Here is a 20,405-nt window from a genome sequence, read left to right on the forward strand (position 1 = left end):
GATCACGTAAAACCTGGCCGTGGCGTCTCTCAGGCTTCTCTCTGGTAATGTCTTAAGTATGCTTAAAACTAGTTTAAATTCATAATCAAATAAGACAGTCTTATTTGTATCAAATAAGCTCATGTTCAGAGAAAGTAAGGTTATATTTTTAAGTCAACATCGTACATTACTTAAGATAATTTTATTTTTGTAAGTAGTTAATAACCTACTAATATATTTTATTAATAACCTACTAATAATCTAAATATATTATAAATAGAGAGATAATGGAAGAAATTAACGATATAGAAGACATCGAAGATGATTTTGAAAATGTGGAACGTGTACGAAAACGATATATTCGCGATGGACAAAACCCTTTTGAATTCTACAATAATTTGCAATTTAAGAAACGCTATAGATTTAATAAAGATTCTGTTCTGTATGGTATATTACCAAAAATTGAAGAAGGATTACAAAAAATTAATAATCGTGGTCTGCCGATTCCACCAGTAATGCAACTGTTGATATGCTTGAGATATTACGCAACTGCAAGTTTTCAGGTATTTCCAATTAGAATATATTTATTAATATTCTACATTTTATTGTTATTAATAATTAATAAAATAATAAAATAATTATATATATATTTAATATTTTCAGCTTTTTCTCGGTGATACAATGACTGTTTCACAACCAACAACATCAAGAATAGTTTTTCGTGTAAGTTTATTAGTTGCCAGCTTGCTGAAGGAATATATAAAAATGCCACGGAATTCAGAAATACAAAATGAAAATTGGCAGTTATTTAATAATCTTGGAAAAGGGAATGGAGCTATTGGTCTTCCTGATGTGGATGGAGCTATTGATTGTACTCACATAAGATTGGTGGATACAAGATTTCAAAATGTAAATGAAATTTACAGAAATAGAAAAGGATATTTTTCACTTAACGTGCAAGTATGTATTATTATTCTTGTTTATTTTTAATAACTATTTTTTTAATGAATAACATATGTATTTATATACTGTTGTTGGGCCTAAGATTTAAGGAATTTTTGGACATTGTACCAGAGTGGCCTGGTAGCGCACATGACAGTCGAATTTTTCAAAATTTTTTATTATATATACGATACATGGAAAATCAGTTTGATGGTATACTTGTTAGTGATAGAGGATATCCATGTTTATCATTTTTGATGACGCCAATACCAAATCCTAGAACCGATGAAGAAATAAGGTTGAAATTTTCTTTCTCTATTTCTTAATAGTAAAAAATATTTATAATTAAATTGTATTAATTGTATTGAAAAATTGTTATATTGTATTAAAAAATTGTAATTGAACTAAAAAATGTAAATAATTAATGGATAAAAAAATTAGTGTATTATAAATTATTTTATTATTGTAGTTACAATAACATGCAGAGCAGAACAAGACTAATAGTGAAAAGAACTTACGACGTATGGAAAAGACGATTTCCCTGTTTATCACGAGGACTAACAACAAAACTAATTACTTCTACAACAATTGTTGTAGCATGCGCTGTATTACATAATATGTCATTAATTTTTAATGATGTGTTACCGGAAGATAATGATGAATTCCATGAAAATGAAGAAGAAGTACCTGTACGTGAACCTAATAATGGAACGTTAGATGGATTTGCTACTCGCGAAGCATTAATTGCTCGTATGTTTCATTAAAATTATATATGTATATCTATATATTAATAAGATATTGTTGTATAAAGTAAATATAAAAATAAAAGTACGAAATAATTATTATTGTATTTATTACGTTTTATTTATTCATAACATAATAACAAAGCATACAGGTACATTGGCTATAACTTTTATAAATAAAATAAAATACTTTATCTTTTCTAAACGCTTTGTTCTAATGAATAACAGTAAATATAATTTCAATTAAATTTTAAAAATAATACTGAATTATTATAATAGTAATACATAAAACAAAAAAAATTCTTATTGTAATAGAACGACAGCCATAGTAATAAAATAAATTATTCTTTGGTAATACTATTATAATAATAATACATAAAACAAGAAATTCTTATTATAATAGAATGACAGCCATAGTAATAAAACTAAAATAAATTATTCTTTGGTAGTACTCACTATCAAACTAAAAAAAGAAGATCATCTTAAATTTTGTTTTTCTTTAAGTAATAATTCAGATAATTCAGTGGTAGCAGTAGCCGCACGAATTTCTAAAGCATATTTTTCTTTGAGATGATCTATTTCAAGTCTTTGTATTACTTCTTGATGTTGTATCTTTAAATTTGCTATTTGCTCTTTTTGTTCAATTATGTGTTTGATGCGTTCCATTTTTAATTGTTTCTTGTCAACATTTTCTTTATTTTCAAATCCCGATTTTTTAAGTTTATTCTTTGGTGTAAGCACTACATTATAAAGAAAAAAGATTTATCATCACAATTATTACACTTGAAATACAGATATAACGATAAAAATATGACGAATATCTTACCAATGTCTATATCCTCCATTAAACGTTTTCTTGGTACACTTTTTGATGTAGATTCTTTTTTGGCAAAAAAAATATATACATATATTAGTATTGAAGATTATATAATAATGATAAATATATATGTACAATCTCTTATTTTTTAATTTCTTGGATTTATAAACAGAGATTTTATTTTCTAAAAAATTACTAATAAAATTATATTTATAAAATTAATATGAATATAGTAATAAATATAGAGTAATCAATATAGTAGAAATAGCATTGATAAAATTTACCTTTACTGTTAAATATTGCACGTTTTGGATTTAATGCTATCACTTGTGCATTACTTGCTTTTTCAGCATCATCGACTTCACTGCTTGATTCTGTAATATTGAATTGTATTGTGTCATTATTCAATACTAAATATAATTTACAAACAAATATATTAATAGAAAGTATCAGTAAAATTAGTAATTAAACCTTTCATATCAGGTGTTTCAGTAGATTTATTAGTGAAAATAATTTCCCCGAAATCATCAACAAATAAAGATTCGTTATCTTGATTTTCAATCAATAATTCTTCAGGAATACAATCGTCATTTAGAATTCTCTGTTGTCGTTCTAAAAAAATATTATTCGTTACTTTTACTATTTTTTCGATTATTATATTTGTGGTGTATCATAAGGATTCACCGCCGTATACGTCCCTTGCGCGCATCCACTCACTTATTAAAAACGATAATACGAGGATCAAAGAGATCCGCTGATTTAACGCGAGCTAGTTGTTTGTCTGAGCGGCACTATTTATATTTTTATGTTATTCCACTGTCTATGATTCTATTGGTTGCGGTGTAGATCTAGCAACTTACAACTGCCAATCAGAAGAGGATATTGTCCCCAATCGTGACATAAAAATCCTATCACGCTATATATATATGAGGTCGAACGAACACGTTCAGTTATTATTCTGTTCTAAGCTCTCAGCTAGCTCGTATCAGTACACAAAGTCATATATATCAGTAATAATAAATATTTTATTATACGAAACCACAGTGAAGAATTATTTGAATTATTCTTACTGCTACAAAACATATTAATAAAATAAAGATATAGCTACCTTGTAATATTTCATCTGACATATTTGATGAAAATAATGTCGGTGCTGTTGTCAACAAATTGGGTGCTATTGCAGCAATATCAGGATCAATTTCAGTAGATGAAGGTTCAGGACCACCATCTGTTAATAATCGTGCTTGTTTTTCATGTGTAAGGGCATCTCTCTGAGTTGATTTGAGATTACTCCATAATTTTTTGAGTTGTTGAATACTTCTCTGTAATTTATAAAATTATTAAATATTAAGAAGTAAAATATAATCCAAGTAAAATTACCTTAACCTCACATAATGTCACATTAGATTTTTCTCAAATATAATTAATATTTCTATTTTACACAATTAATATAACTAATTAGAAAAAAATATGTAGATTTCTTACCTTGCTTGTAATAATAGATGACATATTATATGAATCACAAATTTCATTCCACGCTTCTTCTTTATCTTTTAGTGTTGTAGCATCGCTTTTTTTTCTTTCAATAATATGTGAATATTTTGTTAAAATTCGTAAAAAAAATTTTTTTTCCGTTTCAGTATAATGTTTTTTACTTGCCATTATTTTTCACTTTTACTTAAACAATATTAAATTATAATATACGATAACAATATACAAAAATTGGAACATGAATAAAACGTATATAGACATGCAACTTGTAGAATTTTTCTACAAGAATCTTTTAATATATCATACATTTTATTGGCTGATACATCAGAAAAATTCCGAAGATTGTCGAACGCTAAATAAGATTATCTTAAGCATTAACTTTATTAAGAAAATCTTAAGCAAAAAGAAGTATCAATTTCTTTACAAAGATTGTCTCATTTTGAAACTATGGGCGGTATTCATAGTCCGTTCTTATATTCAAAATCGTTTTAAGCACGGACTTATATTCGCTCTCTTCGTCACACATAGATTGTGTCTGACGAAGAGAGCGAATATAAGTTCGTGCTTAAGACGATCTTGAATATAAGAACGGACTATGAATACCGGCCTATGAATACGTGATACCTTAAGTTGAGCTTATACAAATAAGACAATCTTAGTCAAGAAAATCTTAAGACGATATTTAAGATTGGACTATGAATACCGCCCATTGATATTTTGAATATAGAAATAAGAACAAAAATAGAACCATTTATTTATCAATCATAACTGAAAACTAATTACATAAAAATGAATATTTATTGAGACTAATTAAATATATATTTATAGACTAGCTCTATCTAAAGCTATCTGAAAAAAGTTATAAAATTATATAAAAATTCTAAACTTTTTTTTTATATAAAGATTCTTAAAAATTTTATAAAAAATTCTAAGAAAAACTCAAATTCTTGTGAAAATTTGTCTCAAAATTTTTCATATTATTTTTCAGAATTTTTATGTAAATTTCAAAGTTTTGAATGCATAAGTATCACGTTAGAATACGCGCATTTTCAACACACGATTAATGCAGTTTCCAAGCCAATGCGATGATACGCGCATTAAAAGCGCGTTGTACGCGCATTGGCGCTTCTCGGGGAGATGAAGCTACGTGTAATAGCAAAGTGACGATCGCCTCCCCACTTCTTGTGGAGACGACTGTCACTTGTCACTTACACATTATCTATGAAAGACTCACACGAAGGATCATAATTCCAAAGGTTAACGTCGTTGCTGGCACGTGCTTTCGATATTTCCCTTTCTCCAACGTACTTATTAGCGATACATCCTTACTGACGATAAGTTACGTCATTGTGTGTGTGTGCGCGCGCGCGCGCGCGCGCGTGTGTGTGTGTGTGTGTGTGTGTGTGTGTGTGTGTTCGGTGTTACAACCGTGCCCGAGATTCAGCTCGAAATTCAGGAACCACGCAAGGAGTTTTAATTTGAATACTTTCATCTCCATGGAAAAGTTTCTTATTAAAAAAAGGAAAAAAAATTTAAACGAAACAGAATTTGAATACCCAACTCCTCCTTCAAATTCAGATGAGAATTCAAATAAAAATTCAAAGGCTATCGATAGATTTTCGATTGATGACGGAAACGAAGAAAAAAACGGTAATAAGTAAATATTTTCTTATCTGATCGTTATCGATATATAATTTTTATATTTATATTTTAATTATTTTTTGCCTGAAAATTTTACTTAAAACATTTACTTAAGATAATCATATTCGATGTATGTCATTTGTTTTTTTGTTTTCACTTTATTCGGCTGTCACGTAAATTTTGCATTACTTATTATTTCCTAATGATATTGCAGAATTGCAGCAACGTCATCAGAACTACCTTACAAAATTGAAATGCACAAGCATAAAAAAAAGCGAAAAATAACCAAAGCAATTTATGTCAGTTACACTTTCTTTCCAGATGCTAAAATGCTATCGTCATTTAGTCGTTGGCAACGTACGTATAACTGGCTAAAACTTAATTCGGCAAAAAAAGCAGTCTGCTTAGTATGTACGGAAGCAGTAATGCTGCAATTACCTTTGTCAGCGACAGCAAACTGTAATGCTTCTCGTGAAGCTTTTGTCGACAATGGTTTTCAATGTTGGAAAAATGCTTCGTCCCGATTCAAAAATCATGAAAGCAGTCAACTTCATCGAGAAGCAATTAAACTATTGGCATCGGTGAAAAAGGAAAGTGTAGTCCAGCAACTTTCAACCGCAAAATTAAAAGAGATGTCAGATAATCGAACAGCCTTACATAAAATCTGCACTACAATTTTAATATTAGCCAGACAAGATTTAGCGTTTCGAGGAGATCAAAATGATAACAATTCAAATTTTATACAATTTTTAAAAATGCGCGCTGAAGACATCCCTGAGTTGAAAAGGCTATTAAATAGAGAAAATTACAGTTTTACATCTCATCATATTGTAGATAAACTTTTGAATATGATGGCTGATGAAGTAGTAAGGCAGCAACTTTTAGTTATAAAAACTGCTCGTTATTATTCAATTCTTTTAGACGAAACAGCGGACATAACTAGATACGAACAAATCTCCATTTCTTTAAGGATTGCCTCGGACGATTTAGAGACACGTGAAACCTTTCTTGGATTTTATCAAACAGAAAACACGAAAGCTGATACGCTTTTAAATATTGTGCAAGATATATTTACTCGATATGATTTAGATATTAAAAAGTTACGAGGGCAGTGTTATGACTGAGCAGCCAACATGAGTGGACATCTATCGGGCCTACAAGCTCGAATAAGAGAGTTAGAACCTCGTGCTTTATTCGTTCACTGTAATGCGCATAATCTAAGCCTCGTCGTTCAAGACAGTATTGAAAATGTTTTACCTATAAAAAACTTTATTGGAGTTCTCAAAGATATGATAAATTTTATACGTGATTCTCCAAAAAGACTGGCAAAATTTAAAAATCTTCAATCGGAAAACAATTCTCAACTATCTCCGTTTTGCCCAACAAGGTTAATTATAATTATGATATAAATATGGTATAATTATGCAATGTCTCGTCCGGATGGATACATGTAGTAGCGTTCCGCTGCACTATCCTCAACAGGATCTTTAAAAGATTATAAAATTCAAAAAAGGCGCGTATCTTAGCGCGCGCCTAGCGACGCCGCGGGTGCACATTGTTTTCCTGTTGTGCGATTCCTCAATAGGTCTTGTAATATTTTTCGTTCATATATAATTTTGGTTTTTTCAGCAATGGGTAAATCAACGCATAAAACGAGGAAAAGGAAAAGATCACCTTCTTCAGATCGTCTCGCAGGTCTTGAGGACAAGATGTCCCGCCTAATTGATATACTAACACAAGGCGAGGTTATGGCGCCCAGTCGCCCCGTTCTGTCCTTATCTTCGGCCGCTTCCCCGGTGCCTAAAGAGGACTGTATCGAGACAGAATCTCACTCTGTGAGTTACCCCGTGGTATCCCTTGCGAGTCAAGCTGGACCAACGGACCCACAAAGTGTGTAGGATATTGCGGATCTGTATTTGCGAAATACAGGCGGCATTTTTACACAACCTTTTCACTCGAAGTATCTACCTTCTTGTTTACAGTGGTAAGTGATACTCTAGGAGAGGATGACACATCCCCTAGTCCACCTAAACAAGTATTCCTAGAGGATAATTCTCTACCCATAATTCTCTGCTACGGAGGATGACTCATCTCTGGCTAGGCAATTGTTCGGTTCCGACCTAGAGGCGGAGGAATCCTCGCCTTGGAACGAACTAGTACTACAGAGATGGCAGGAATTGTCACGTAAAGGGCTTCCTGCGGATCAACGCGAATCCTTGTTAAAGAAATACTCTCCCAACGAGTCGATAGCTTTTTTTAAAGCTCCTATCCTGAACCAGGAATGCAAGGTAGCTTTAAAAAACAACTCCATGGTTAAAAGAGATGAATACGCGTGGAAGAATCAAAATCAGGTGGGCATAGCGTTGTGCGCCCTAGGCGTGACGATTTCAGAACTTCTAGGGCAGTTATTCAGAACTCACTAACCGTTGAGGCCCGCCTTGCTATAACAAAAATTAACGAGGGAGCTAAGATTTTAGCAGACTTATTCTATCAACTATCTCAATCTAGAAGGGCACAGATCACGCCTGCCCTTAACATAATTGCCAAAAACACGGCTGAAACAATCCCGGCCGACGATCTCCTGTTTGGCTCATCCTTTGGAGAGCAAATGAAGAAAGCGGCCTCCATGGAAAAATCTTCTAAGGAAATTGTTAAGACACCACTGACAATATCCAGGAGAGTACAACAGCCAGTCAAGCAGCTTACTCAGGTTATTCCCGCTAGATCGGGAAACGCCCGTGCCCCTGCGAAATATTGGAGATCGGCGACAAGGAGGACAGGGGCAACGAGCAACAATCGCCGATCGTTTCATCGTTCCAGATCACAACCAAAGAGACGCTAGGACGCGAGGAAGTATTTATCGCGGGTAGACTTTCGAGTTTCCTTCCCAAATGGAAGGAAATTACAAAAGATCCAATTATCCTCCAAACCATCACTGGTTATAGGCTGCCGTTCGTACAGCAACCGCCTTCTCAGCCCAACAAAACTCCTAATCATTTATCTAGTTTTGAGAGGAAAGTTTGCGCTCAGGAAATTACTAGACTCCTTCAGAGAGGTGCAATCGAGGAGACAGAGACTTGCAAAGATCAATTCTTATCCTCTTTCTTCATTATTAAGAAACCATCGGGAGGATGGAGGTTTATCCTCAATCTTAAACGCCTCAATCGGTTTATCATTGCACCACACTTCAAACTAGAGGACTGGAAGACCGTTATTCGCCTTATCTCTCCAAACGATTTCCTAGCCTCAATCGATTTGGAAGAGATGTATTTCCTCATTCCCTCCATCAGGATAATAGGAAATTTTTACGATTCAGTTTTCAGGACCAACTTTATCAATTCAGGGCTCTACCCTTTGGGCTAGCATCAGCTCCTTATATTTTCACCAGAATTTTGAAACCGATTATATCCTCTCTCAGGGAAAAAGGTTTCTTTTCGGTGATTTATCTTGATGATTTTCTCCTTATCGCGCCCACACACAATCAGTGTGTGAAGAATGTCGCCGCTACAACGAGCCTTTTATCATCATTAAGCTTTATTATTAATACGCGTAAAAGTGTCCTTAATCCTACAAAGTTTTGTCGTTTTTTAGGATTCAACTTTGACACTAAGCGCTTTGCAATCGCTATTCCATCAGAGAAAAGGAAAGATCTTCTACAAACTACTCTTGCCATGCTTAATAGAACTCATTGCAAGATTCGCCTTTTTGCAAGTTACATCGGCTCTCTAATTTCTATCTGTCCGGCTGTCCAATATGGTATGCTTCATACCAAGATACTAGAAAGAATTAAGTTTTTAGCATTAACTGCCGCAAATGATAATTATGAAGCTCAGATGTCGCTTCCGATTTCTATTAGAGAAGACCTTTTATGGTGGAAGGCTGTATTCACGGACGGGACACAATGTAATCGTATTAGATCGGGTCTTTTTGACCTTGAAATTTTCTCTGATGCTTCCCTAACAGGATGGGGAGCTGCATGCAGAGGTGCCCGGACTCATGGCTTTTGGTCACCAGAGGATAAACAGCAGCACATTAACTATTTGGAGCTCTTGGCTGTTTTCCATGCCCTGAAATGTTTCGCATCTCACCTTCAAGATTCAAATATCCTCTTAAGAGTAGATAATTCCACAGCTCTCTCGTATATTAACCGCATGGGTTCGATTAAATTCCCTAATTTATCCAATCTTTCTCGTGAAATTTGGCAGTGGTGCGCGGATCGTAACACGTTTATTTACGCTTCTTACGTCCCTTCGGCCCAGAACTACGAGGCAGATGCTGAATCTCGCGTCGTATCGGAGGAAACAGAATGGTCTCTTGCGCAAAATTATTTTGAAAAAATTAACTCATGTTTTGGTCCCTTTGAGTTTGATCTGTTTGTCACATCAATTAACACTAAATGTCATCGATTTGTCTCCTGGCTTCCGGACCCGCTAGCATACGCGGTTGATGCTTTCTCGCTCGATTGGAGTAATTTCTACTTTTACGCGTTTCCTCCATTCATTTTAATTTTGAAGATCCTACGAAAAATCATCAATGACAGGGCAGAAGGAGTGGTTGTTGTACCCTGGTGGCCGGCCCAACCGTGGTTTCCTCTTTTTTCAACTTATAATTGAGCAGCCTATCTGTTTTAAACCAGACAGTAACATGCTGTCATCCCCTTTCAGGCGGATACACCCAGCTTGGAACAGAATTTCCCTGGCAGCCGCGAAACTATCAGGCAGGCTTTTTTACTGAGGGGAACACCATTCGCAGCCCTGACAACATTGCTTGCTTCTATTTCAGACGCCACAATAACACAATACACTAAGCCGCTCAAACTATGGTGGTACTTTTGTAAACAAAATAGCGCTAACTGCTTTTCTCCGTCGCCCTCTCTAGTATTAGAATTTTTATCTTCCTCGCTCTCTAAAAGCTCTTATGCTACTCTAAACTCCTACCGCTCGGCTATATTTCTTATCTCCTCTAACGAAATCGGTTCTCATCCGCTAATTAGGAGATTCCTTAAGGGGGTCGCGAATCTAAAGCCTCAACGTTTCCGCTACAATTATATCTGGGACCCATCGCCGGTTATCAAACATCTGGCTACTATGTATCCACATGCGAGTCTCTCGCTGGAGTTATTATCAAGAAAATTAGCCACTCTCCTCGCTCTTACTACTGCCCAAAGAATGCAGATCCTTGCAGCTATCCGGCTTACCAATATTAGTATAGCGAATTCGTTGGTTATAAAAATTCCCGCTAGACTTAAGACTTCCGGGGTGGGTAAACCCTAACCCTTGCTCTCATTCACCCCCTTTTTGGAGAAACCCGAACTATGCGTTGTTTCCTTAATTAAATTTTACATCAGGGTTACCCGCGATTTCCGTCAAGAGAGTTGTGACTCTCTTTTTATATCTGTCCGCGTCCCACACAACCCAGTGACTTCCCAAACCCTGAGTCGGTGGGTCAAAACAGAATTGAACGCTGCAGGAGTTGACACAGGCATTTTCTCGGCACACTCAACTCGTCATGCGTCAACATCCCTTGCAGCAGCTAAGGGCATTAGATGAGATTAGACGTACAGCGGGTTGGTCTAAAACCTCGGACGTTTTTGCAAGGTTTTATAATCGACCTTATTATTAAAGACTCGTCGCTTCATACTGCGGTTCTTAACAGTGCTTAAGTTTATTATTAATTACTTATTTACCAAACCTATATACAGGAACATCCAAACTTGTCAGGGGTTCCTTCTTTTTATTTCAATTTAAACTATCACATCTAGATAAACTGTGATGTTCTACATTTTTCATCCTTATAAGCTTAATCATGGAATATGTTTATTTATTTTTGCATTCAGCATTGATAAGCTGATTTATAAAATACTCTTAAATTCTTATATTCTACGTTCAAATGTATTTTATTTTCTGTATCTCTTGTAGTTACAAGAATCTAACGCATTAAAATGTTCTGTATCTCAGACTAACTAAAGTTCGACATTAATTGCAAATCTGAATGTTAAACATCTACATGTCTCCATCCGGACGAGACGTTGCATAATTGGATAATCAAACGAACTTACAGTGAAGTTCGATTGCAATTATGCTGTCTCGTCCGGATGGAGGATCCCCCCCTCCCACAACCTAAACTCAGATTTGTTTACGTTAAACTTATGAGCACCCGCAGCGTCGCACAGTGGATCGAATCATGCAAAAAGGCGGACATTGACTCAATTTTTTTTTTTTATATATATAATTTGCCAATTATGGATAAGGTTAGAAAAATAGTCAAAAAATCAGAAAATGATATAAATTTCCTAAAATTTTTTCGATTTTTAGAACAAAACTATCTATATAACTTGGGTTCTAAGAATCGCTATTTTTCCATGAACATCGTTGCATTACTTTAATGGATTACATTTTGTACACCTTCAAGATTTTTGGCGACAAATTTTTTTGTGTTGAATAAGATATACTGTAGTATAGAAAAAAATGTTGTGTTTTACAATATAACCCCAGTATGATAATTGTTATTCTCAATTTATGTGTGTGCAATTTTTATCTCCATATCCATATAAGTTCTCGTTAACAAAAAATGTTTAAGTGTGTTAGGATTGAATATAGTCAAATAACTTTTTTAAAAAGTGTTACTATACAAACCAAAAAAGTTTGACTGCCCCAAGTCGCCCATTTCTCAAATAAATTAATTTTTGTAAAAAAACAGAAGTAATGAAGAAAAACACGACTGACTAAGATAATATACTGAAGCGTATAACGATCAAAGTCATAAGATTCTCCTCACGGTCACACAGTAGTGTATTATTTTACTATCTTTATTGTAGTACATGAAAAAAATTAATAGTTAATATAACGAAAAGTAACAAATTAGATATTAAATATAAAAAAGTAAAATAAAAAAATATCAAATATTAACTTATAATAAAATAAAATAAAATATCAAAAATAATAAAATTCTTTCTTGGAATATTATAATATGTTATAGTTTAAGACTTTTCGTCGCAACATAACCCGTAGCACATGTGCCAACAACTGCCACTTATGCTTCTATCGAATTACAAGCTCTCTTGGATCTTACCACTATCAAATTGCTGAAAGTATGTGAAGAAAAATTGCAGTCTTATACAAACTTAAAGTTAATTTGTAAGTGGGGCTTTGATGGATCTTCAAATCAAAGCTCATATAAGCAAGCATTTAAAGACGAAAAAGCATTGGATAATTTTGTCTTTATGACCAGTCTTGTCCCCATCAAGTTGATGAGTGACTGTGATGTTCTATGGACCAATCCAACTCCGTCTTCTACTCGATATTGTCGACCTATTCAATTTCAATTCATAAATGAAAATACAGAAATTATTAAAAAAAAATTCGAAAGAGTGGACACTGAAATAAAGAATCTGGTTGCATTAAAATGGGAAAATGTGACTATTACTTATGAAATGTTATTTACTATGATAGATGGTAAGGTTTGCACCGCTTTATCGGACTTAGCATTGTCCAGCGCAAGTTGCTATTTATGTGGTGCCAAACCGACCGAAATGAACAATATTGATAAAGTTGTGACACGAAACATTGATCAGAATACATGCAATTTTGGGCTGTCAAGTCTCCACGCAAGGATTCGCTGCATGGAGTACTTACTTAACATATCTTATAATCTATCATTTAAAAAATCGATTGTACGAAATCCAGTTTTCAAAGAGCAACGACAAAAGACGAAAAAAAATATTCAAGACAAGTTTAGAAAAGAGCTAGGCCTGCTTATCGATACTGTAAAACAAGGTACAGAGACGACAAATGACGGGAATACAGCCAGACGCTTTTTTACGGAAATAGGTACAACTGCTAAAATCACTGGGTTAAATGAATCGCTCATAAAAAGATTTGCAATAATCTTACAAGCAATCTGCAATGGAGAAGCAGTAGACGCAAAAAAGTTTGGGCATTTTGCTCTAGAAACAGCGAGAGAATGTATTAACATGTACGGATGGTATTACATGCCCTCCTCTGTGCATAAACTTTTGGTGCACGGAGAGGCAATTATTTCGAATTTTTTAATACCTATTGGTCAACTGTCGGAAGAGGCAAGCAAGGCACGAAACAAAGAATTTAGGAAGTATAGAGAGGAGCATACGAGGAAAATAAATAGAGTCGCTCCGAATAAAGACCTCTTGCACCATCTCTTAATTACTTCTGATCCTTATATTTCCAGTCAACGAGCAAAACTTAATGAAGGAAAAAAACAAGAAATGTTTTCAGAGACTCTCGATCTTTTAATGTAATATTTATAAATTAACTACTATTAGTAAAGAAACAGAACTACAGAAAAAAATAATATAAAATTAATTTAAAAAATATAAAATATAAAATATAAAAAAATATAAAATAAATAAAATAAAAAAAAAAAAAAATAAAATTTTTAAAAACGTAAAAAAAAAGAAAAGAAAAAAACGGGATCTACTACTTGACACGTCCTCGCCGTGATCCTGGATTCGACTGAGATCAAGTATTTAATTCTAATTTAATCTAACTTTGAACTTGATAAGAGAAAATAATGGCAAAGTGAAAATTAATACATTCAAGGATGTAGTCACTTTTTTAAGAGATAATCTATGGCTAGTGGGATGGGGGAGGTTGGGGGGGAGAGAATTTCCTATTATCTTCTATTTTTAAAAAAATATTGATTCTGTGCACAAAATGCATAAGATATAAATGATGTATTTCTTTAGAAGCTACAACTTTTACTAGAAATATTTCTTTGTTACAGCAATATTTTTGAAAATAATGTTAAATAAAACGATAATTGTTTAGTTTTTTTTAAGTTTTGACTTTGAAAATGACCTTGTCGCCAATTGGCATAGTTATATTCGTAATAAGCGCGCAAAAATACAATAAAAAGGCATAGTTTGCAGCAAATCGGAGATGTAGGCTTTTCGGAACTTTATCCAATATTTTTATATTGACCTTGACAAAGTTTTTCAACGTTATTTCAAGATCAAATAAATATTATCATCTTTTTTCTCTCTTGAAATCCTACAACTTTTGTTCATTACACTTTTTCATACTTCCTTAATTTCCGAGATATTTATCTGGGGCATTTAAAATGCATCCTGTAGATATTTGAAGGCGATATATTTTACTTGTTCAAATTCATTGCGGCGTTGTCCTAGATTTTCACAAACATGAACATAACTAGTTAAGCTAATGAATAAAATATATTTAATGTACGATTAAGCCTTGTAGATAGGGTCGGAGACTTCCTATCACTTGGGGTGTGGAATTCCAAGTACAAATGGGGAGGGGGGGGGGAGCAAAAAATTTTGCAGATTTGTGCGTATATATGTAGACTACATGTATTTTTTATATATTATAATTAACATTTATTAAATACTATATGTATATATGTAAATCTTATTTAAATCTGTTATTATCGCGTCTCGTGTGATGTCGCAAAAATACTTGCTCTGAGCGTATTTCTTGATATGAATTTATTCATGAGGGTTTCAAGATCTAAATTTGAGGCATCATCCTTATGAACATGCAATATTGCAACACTATTAAGCCGCCTTTGCCCCATTGAATTGCGCAAGTATGTCTTAAGACGTCGCATGGCTAAAAAAGAGCGCTCACATGTACACGTACCGGCACGAATGGTGTCCCTCGCCGGCAACGGTATACGTGTGTGAAACAACCGAAGGCGTCACACGCATTCACACAAACGCGTATTTGACGTGTCGCTTGAAGCGAGGAGCACAGCGAGCAGCAAGGGGAAAAGTAGTAGGGGATATTTTCATCTTGCATCCTTAGCGCAAATCGGACGATCGAGAGAGAAAGCATTACAAGACGTGATGTCAAGTTAGTGGTGTCCCTATAGCTGTCTTCCTCATGCGACCGTCTAATGAAGGAAGTGCGAACGAGACAGTTAGAGCAGCTCGGTGTCCCTATCGATGTCTCGTTCGCTTTAACATATGTGTCGTGCTTTTCTTTCTTTCCTTTAAGAAACGTAGCTGAGCCGCGCGTGCACCGACCGCCGGCATTCATTCTATTAATGGTATTATATCATATAAAGAGGCTTAATTTAATGAAGAATAGAAATTTGTATTGAAATGTTTAATTATACGAATATAAGAATTGTTTGCTTCCGTAACAAAAATACACGCTCGTCCTGATTAATTATTGATTCATTTATGATTGCGTAATTAATAACTTCTTTATTATAAGCAAAATTAGTAATAATGGAACAGGATAAGTTGCTAGGACATACTATCTCCAATAAATGTTCAAATATAAGATTTATTCGAAAATATATATATCATAGAAAAATTGCTTGGTTGCGCGGGAGATATTCTAGACATCCAGTCAGCACAGTTTGTTTCAAGTGGAGGTCTCTTTCCGAGATATGATCACTTCTACTTTTTGAAAGCCGAACCATGGTTTTTTCTAAGTTAATTCCTTTCATCGTTTTGCGTAGAAAAATAATTAAGTTAGAAGTGAATTCTTTACGAGGTATTTTGCATCTTACCCTAATCTTTTTAGCCTGTGACGTGACATTTTTGAGGTCCGTCACAAGGGCGAGAAAGGAGGGAATCCGGGGCCTGATCGAGGAGGAAAATTTGAGGTCGGAAACCCCACCGCGGGGGGCGACGACCTCTCCCTCTTAATTCTCTTTTTGAGCGTTGTAGCGAATTGCGCGAGTCGTAATGAGTGGCCAAACTCCCATTTTGTGACTGAGGTGGAGCAGCCTTCGTGGGACCTGCGAGGGACTCTGCAGACGGGACGACGGAGGCCCGGACGGCGAGCAGACAGATCCGGAACAAGGTCAAGTAAAAATCCCCTTGCCTATACAATTAGACTCCAGACACAGTCGCTACCGCAGATCCAGTTTCAGATTCGGAGCATATCGAGGCCGGTGGACGCACCGAGAAAAATTACGCCCGAGAGGGAAGCGCGCTCTCACACGCCGGAGTGGAGTACCCGAAAAAGGAGCTGCCGTAACGAGCCAGAAAAGGAGAATCAGGTCGGAACCTGGCCAGTTCCCGCCGATTCAAAGAAGGTTCGGATCCGGAAACGGAAAAGGCCGCGAAGGGCGTTAACGGTAGCTGCCAGAAGAGAGAAACCGGGGTCACCTCGGAAAAGCGTCACCGAGGGCCGATATATCGAGGAGCGACGCGAGGATCAAGACCACTAGATAACATCGAAGGATCAAGAATCGCTAATCGATAGCGAGGATCTACATGCGCAGGACGATGCGCGGAATGTCGCCGCTGTCCGGCGAGCCTCGCTGTCGTCACTGTTCGGCGAGTCGGCAACCTGAGCGGAATCTTGAGGACCACAACGGGCGTACCGACGATTTGTAAGGCCACCACTTCGACTTCGCGGTAAGAGCGGTATCAGTAGGCGGCTCGAGCCTCGCGGAAATAAGAACCCGCATATTTTACGTAAGGGGTATTGTATGTACCGAGATGTCTTGCGGTATCATGCGAGGTTAGATTTAGGCCGAGCCCCGCTGACTACCGCTGCTTTAGAATAAGATTCCACCATGCTCTTCCCCTCGGGGCTGCCGAGCCGACGGTCGTTTTGCGTTGAATAATGTCCTTTTATGAGTAATAATTTCGCGTCTATTCATGTATTTACGTACCGAGCGTAAAAATATTTTTGGAGTTAGCCTGTCGCGTATCTCTCGCCTCGGCCTTCTGTCGAGCGTTTCCAATAAGAACTGTTAAGAACCGTATAGAGAAAGAATTCGCGTTGTATGCTAACTTGATATTGAGAGGGATTAAAGTAGAGTGAATCGTAACGACCGTACCTAATGAGATTGTTAAACTTGTACGCCAAACATCTTATACCGTGTGAGACTGAATTACGCGGGTTTCCGCGAGCCGAACATCCAAAATTATAACGCCTTTCACAGAGATAATTTATGTCTCCGCTCCGCGAGATTGTTAAGACGCCTATCACCCGGTGTCAACCTCACTTAATCTACTTGTTATAATTATATGTTATTTGTTACCAAACTTTAATGTGTTCTCAATAATTGCCTTATTTCAGACTCCTCTCTCCAAGTCTTTATTTTGTATCTCTCAAGAACCTCGCCTTTCTGCCATTTGGAGAGCGGGCTAGTCGCGCTTATCGCCGTTGCATTATTAAAGATATTGGTTCTAACCAGTGATGCAAGATCGAGCATCCTGCATCAAGCACCACATGAGGGGAAGAGCCCCCACCATGGCGGCACCACACAAGCGAGCATCGCTAACGTCACGTGTCCGTGTGCGTTCGCCGTTCCAATAGCGTATGAGGGAGCTTTCCATCTAGGAGACACAGATCGACACTGTGTGACACGGTCAAACACCGTACTTGGATACTTGATGGAATGCGTTTAGTTCTAAACTAGACTGCTAGAGTCTGCTTATGTCTTCCCATGATATCTAGTAAGTTCATTTAATTGAAAAATTGGCGTACCAACATACATACCAACATTATTTGTTTCTTTCATAGACTGATTTGCAGTTAACATTTTTTTATTACAATAAAATTTGCTCTATAAACTCAACAAATTCAATTAATTTAACTCAAGCAATACAAGACAGCGTTGAGTTGTCATAAATCATAAAGATTCTAGATGGTTATGTCTATCTCATTTTTCGGTCCTAGTGAAACTAACTCGAACTTGAATTATCGTAAACACCCACAGAGTCTAGTTCATGGCTGCCAATTTTTGGGATGGTATTCTAGAGAATTTTCATTTTATCCATCTGCAAAATATATTTATACTCATCGCAATCGTAAACAATAATTAATGATGGTTATGTTTGATTTGAACGTACTTTAAATATGCCAATATGCTCTTGGTACGCCAATTTTTCAATTAAATGAACTTACTAGATATCATGGGAAGACATAAGCAGACTCTAGCAGTCTAGTTTAGAACTAAACGCATTCCATCAAGTATCCAAGTACGGTGTTTGACCGTGTCACACAGTGTCGATCTGTGTCTCCTAGATGGAAAGCTCCCTCATACGCTATTGGAACGGCGAACGCACACGGACACGTGACGTTAGCGATGCTCGCTTGTGTGGTGCCGCCATGGTGGGGGCTCTTCCCCTCATGTGGTGCTTGATGCAGGATGCTCGATCTTGCATCACTGGTTAGAACCAATATCTTTAATAATGCAACGGCGATAAGCGCGACTAGCCCGCTCTCCAAATGGCAGAAAGGCGAGGTTCTTGAGAGATACAAAATAAAGACTTGGAGAGAGGAGTCTGAAATAAGGCAATTATTGAGAACACATTAAAGTTTGGTAACAAATAACATATAATTATAACAAGTAGATTAAGTGAGGTTGACACCGGGTGATAGGCGTCTTAACAATCTCGCGGAGCGGAGACATAAATTATCTCTGTGAAAGGCGTTATAATTTTGGATGTTCGGCTCGCGGAAACCCGCGTAATTCAGTCTCACACGGTATAAGATGTTTGGCGTACAAGTTTAACAATCTCATTAGGTACGGTCGTTACGATTCACTCTACTTTAATCCCTCTCAATATCAAGTTAGCATACAACGCGAATTCTTTCTCTATACGGTTCTTAACAGTTCTTATTGGAAACGCTCGACAGAAGGCCGAGGCGAGAGATACGCGACAGGCTAACTCCAAAAATATTTTTACGCTCGGTACGTAAATACATGAATAGACGCGAAATTATTACTCATAAAAGGACATTATTCAACGCAAAACGACCGTCGGCTCGGCAGCCCCGAGGGGAAGAGCATGGTGGAATCTTATTCTAAAGCAGCGGTAGTCAGCGGGGCCCGGCCTAAATCTAACCTCGCATGATACCGCAAGACATCTCGGTACATACAATACCCCTTACGTAAAATATGCGGGTTCTTATTTCCGCGAGGCTCGAGCCGCCTACTGATACCGCTCTTACCGCGAAGTCGAAGTGGTGGCCTTACAAATCGTCGGTACGCCCGTTGTGGTCCTCAAGATTCCGCTCAGGTTGCCGACTCGCCGAACAGTGACGACAGCGAGGCTCGCCGGACAGCGGCGACATTCCGCGCATCGTCCTGCGCATGTAGATCCTCGCTATCGATTAGCGATTCTTGATCCTTCGATGTTATCTAGTGGTCTTGATCCTCGCGTCGCTCCTCGATATATCGGCCCTCGGTGACGCTTTTCCGAGGTGACCCCGGTTTCTCTCTTCTGGCAGCTACCGTTAACGCCCTTCGCGGCCTTTTCCGTTTCCGGATCCGAACCTTCTTTGAATCGGCGGGAACTGGCCAGGTTCCGACCTGATTCTCCTTTTCTGGCTCGTTACGGCAGCTCCTTTTTCGGGTACTCCACCCCGGGTCTCCGGCGTGTGAGAGCGCGCTTCCCTCTCGGGCGTCATTTCTTTCGGTGCGTCCACCGGCCTCGATATGCTCCGAATCTGAAACTGGATCTGCGGTAGCGACTGTATCTGGAGTCTAATTGTACAAGCAAGGGTATGTTTACTTGCCCTTGTTCCGGATCTGTCTGCGCGCCGTCCGGGCCTTCGTCGTCCCGCCTGCAGAGTCCCTCGCAGCTCCCACGAAGGCTGCTCCACCTCAGTCACAAAATGGGAGTTTGGCCACTCACTACGACTCGCGCAATTCGCTACAACGCTTAAAAAGAGAATTAAGAGGGAGAGGTCGTCGCCCCCCGCGGTGAGGTTTCCGACCTCAAATTTTCCTCCTCGATCAGGCCCCGGATTCCCTCCTTTCTCGCCCTTGTGACGGACCTCAAAAATGTCACGTCACAGGCTAAAAAGATTAGGGTAAGA

At 36.9% G+C, this 20,405-nt stretch overlaps 2 protein-coding genes across 3 annotated transcripts; one reads left to right on the forward strand and one right to left on the reverse strand.

The window, feature by feature from the left end:
* The first annotated feature begins 50 nt into the window (after positions 1-50).
* On the forward strand, positions 51-1,771 carry LOC136997625 (putative nuclease HARBI1). Of its 2 annotated transcripts, XM_067348499.1 has the most exons (5): positions 51-189; positions 260-542; positions 643-957; positions 1,032-1,219; positions 1,391-1,771. In XM_067348499.1, exons 1-5 carry the CDS (start codon positions 122-124, stop codon positions 1,683-1,685), a joined length of 1,149 nt encoding a protein of 382 aa, XP_067204600.1. In that variant the 5' UTR covers positions 51-121; the 3' UTR covers positions 1,686-1,771. The 2 variants fall into 2 exon arrangements, with proteins under 2 accessions (XP_067204600.1, XP_067204599.1); XM_067348498.1 differs by lacking the exon at positions 1,391-1,771 and having other exon boundaries at positions 643-939; positions 1,025-1,164.
* LOC136997623 (myb/SANT-like DNA-binding domain-containing protein 3) lies at positions 1,761-4,229 on the reverse strand. The gene is made up of 6 exons (XM_067348496.1): positions 3,967-4,229; positions 3,590-3,803; positions 2,953-3,093; positions 2,766-2,855; positions 2,491-2,544; positions 1,761-2,404 (listed from the first exon to the last, which is right to left on the reverse strand). Exons 1-6 carry the CDS (start codon positions 4,141-4,143, stop codon positions 2,142-2,144), a joined length of 939 nt encoding a protein of 312 aa, XP_067204597.1. The 5' UTR covers positions 4,144-4,229; the 3' UTR covers positions 1,761-2,141.
* Between the last annotated feature and the right edge of the window lie 16,176 nt (positions 4,230-20,405).

Source organism: Linepithema humile, chromosome 2, assembly GCF_040581485.1.
Source record: "Linepithema humile isolate Giens D197 chromosome 2, Lhum_UNIL_v1.0, whole genome shotgun sequence".
NCBI lineage: Eukaryota > Metazoa > Arthropoda > Insecta > Hymenoptera > Formicidae > Linepithema > Linepithema humile.

Bases quoted from the DNA above. Each gene is read 5' to 3' on its own strand.
- LOC136997623 (XM_067348496.1), bottom strand. From the start codon at position 4,143: ATGGCAAGTAAAAAACATTATACTGAAACGGAAAAAAAATTTTTTTTA. The intron at 2,545-2,765 runs GTAAATTTTATC...TTGCCAAAAAAG, and splicing joins TGCAATATTTAACAGTAAAG to AATCTACATCAAAAAGTGTA. The intron at 2,405-2,490 runs GTAAGATATTCG...TTTATAATGTAG, and splicing joins AATGGAGGATATAGACATTG to TGCTTACACCAAAGAATAAA.
- LOC136997625 (XM_067348499.1), top strand. From the start codon at position 122: ATGTTCAGAGAAAGTAAGGTTATATTTTTAAGTCAACATCGTACATTA. The intron at 190-259 runs GTAAGTAGTTAA...TATTATAAATAG, and splicing joins CTTAAGATAATTTTATTTTT to AGAGATAATGGAAGAAATTA. The intron at 958-1,031 runs GTTTATTTTTAA...CTAAGATTTAAG, and splicing joins AAGTATGTATTATTATTCTT to GAATTTTTGGACATTGTACC.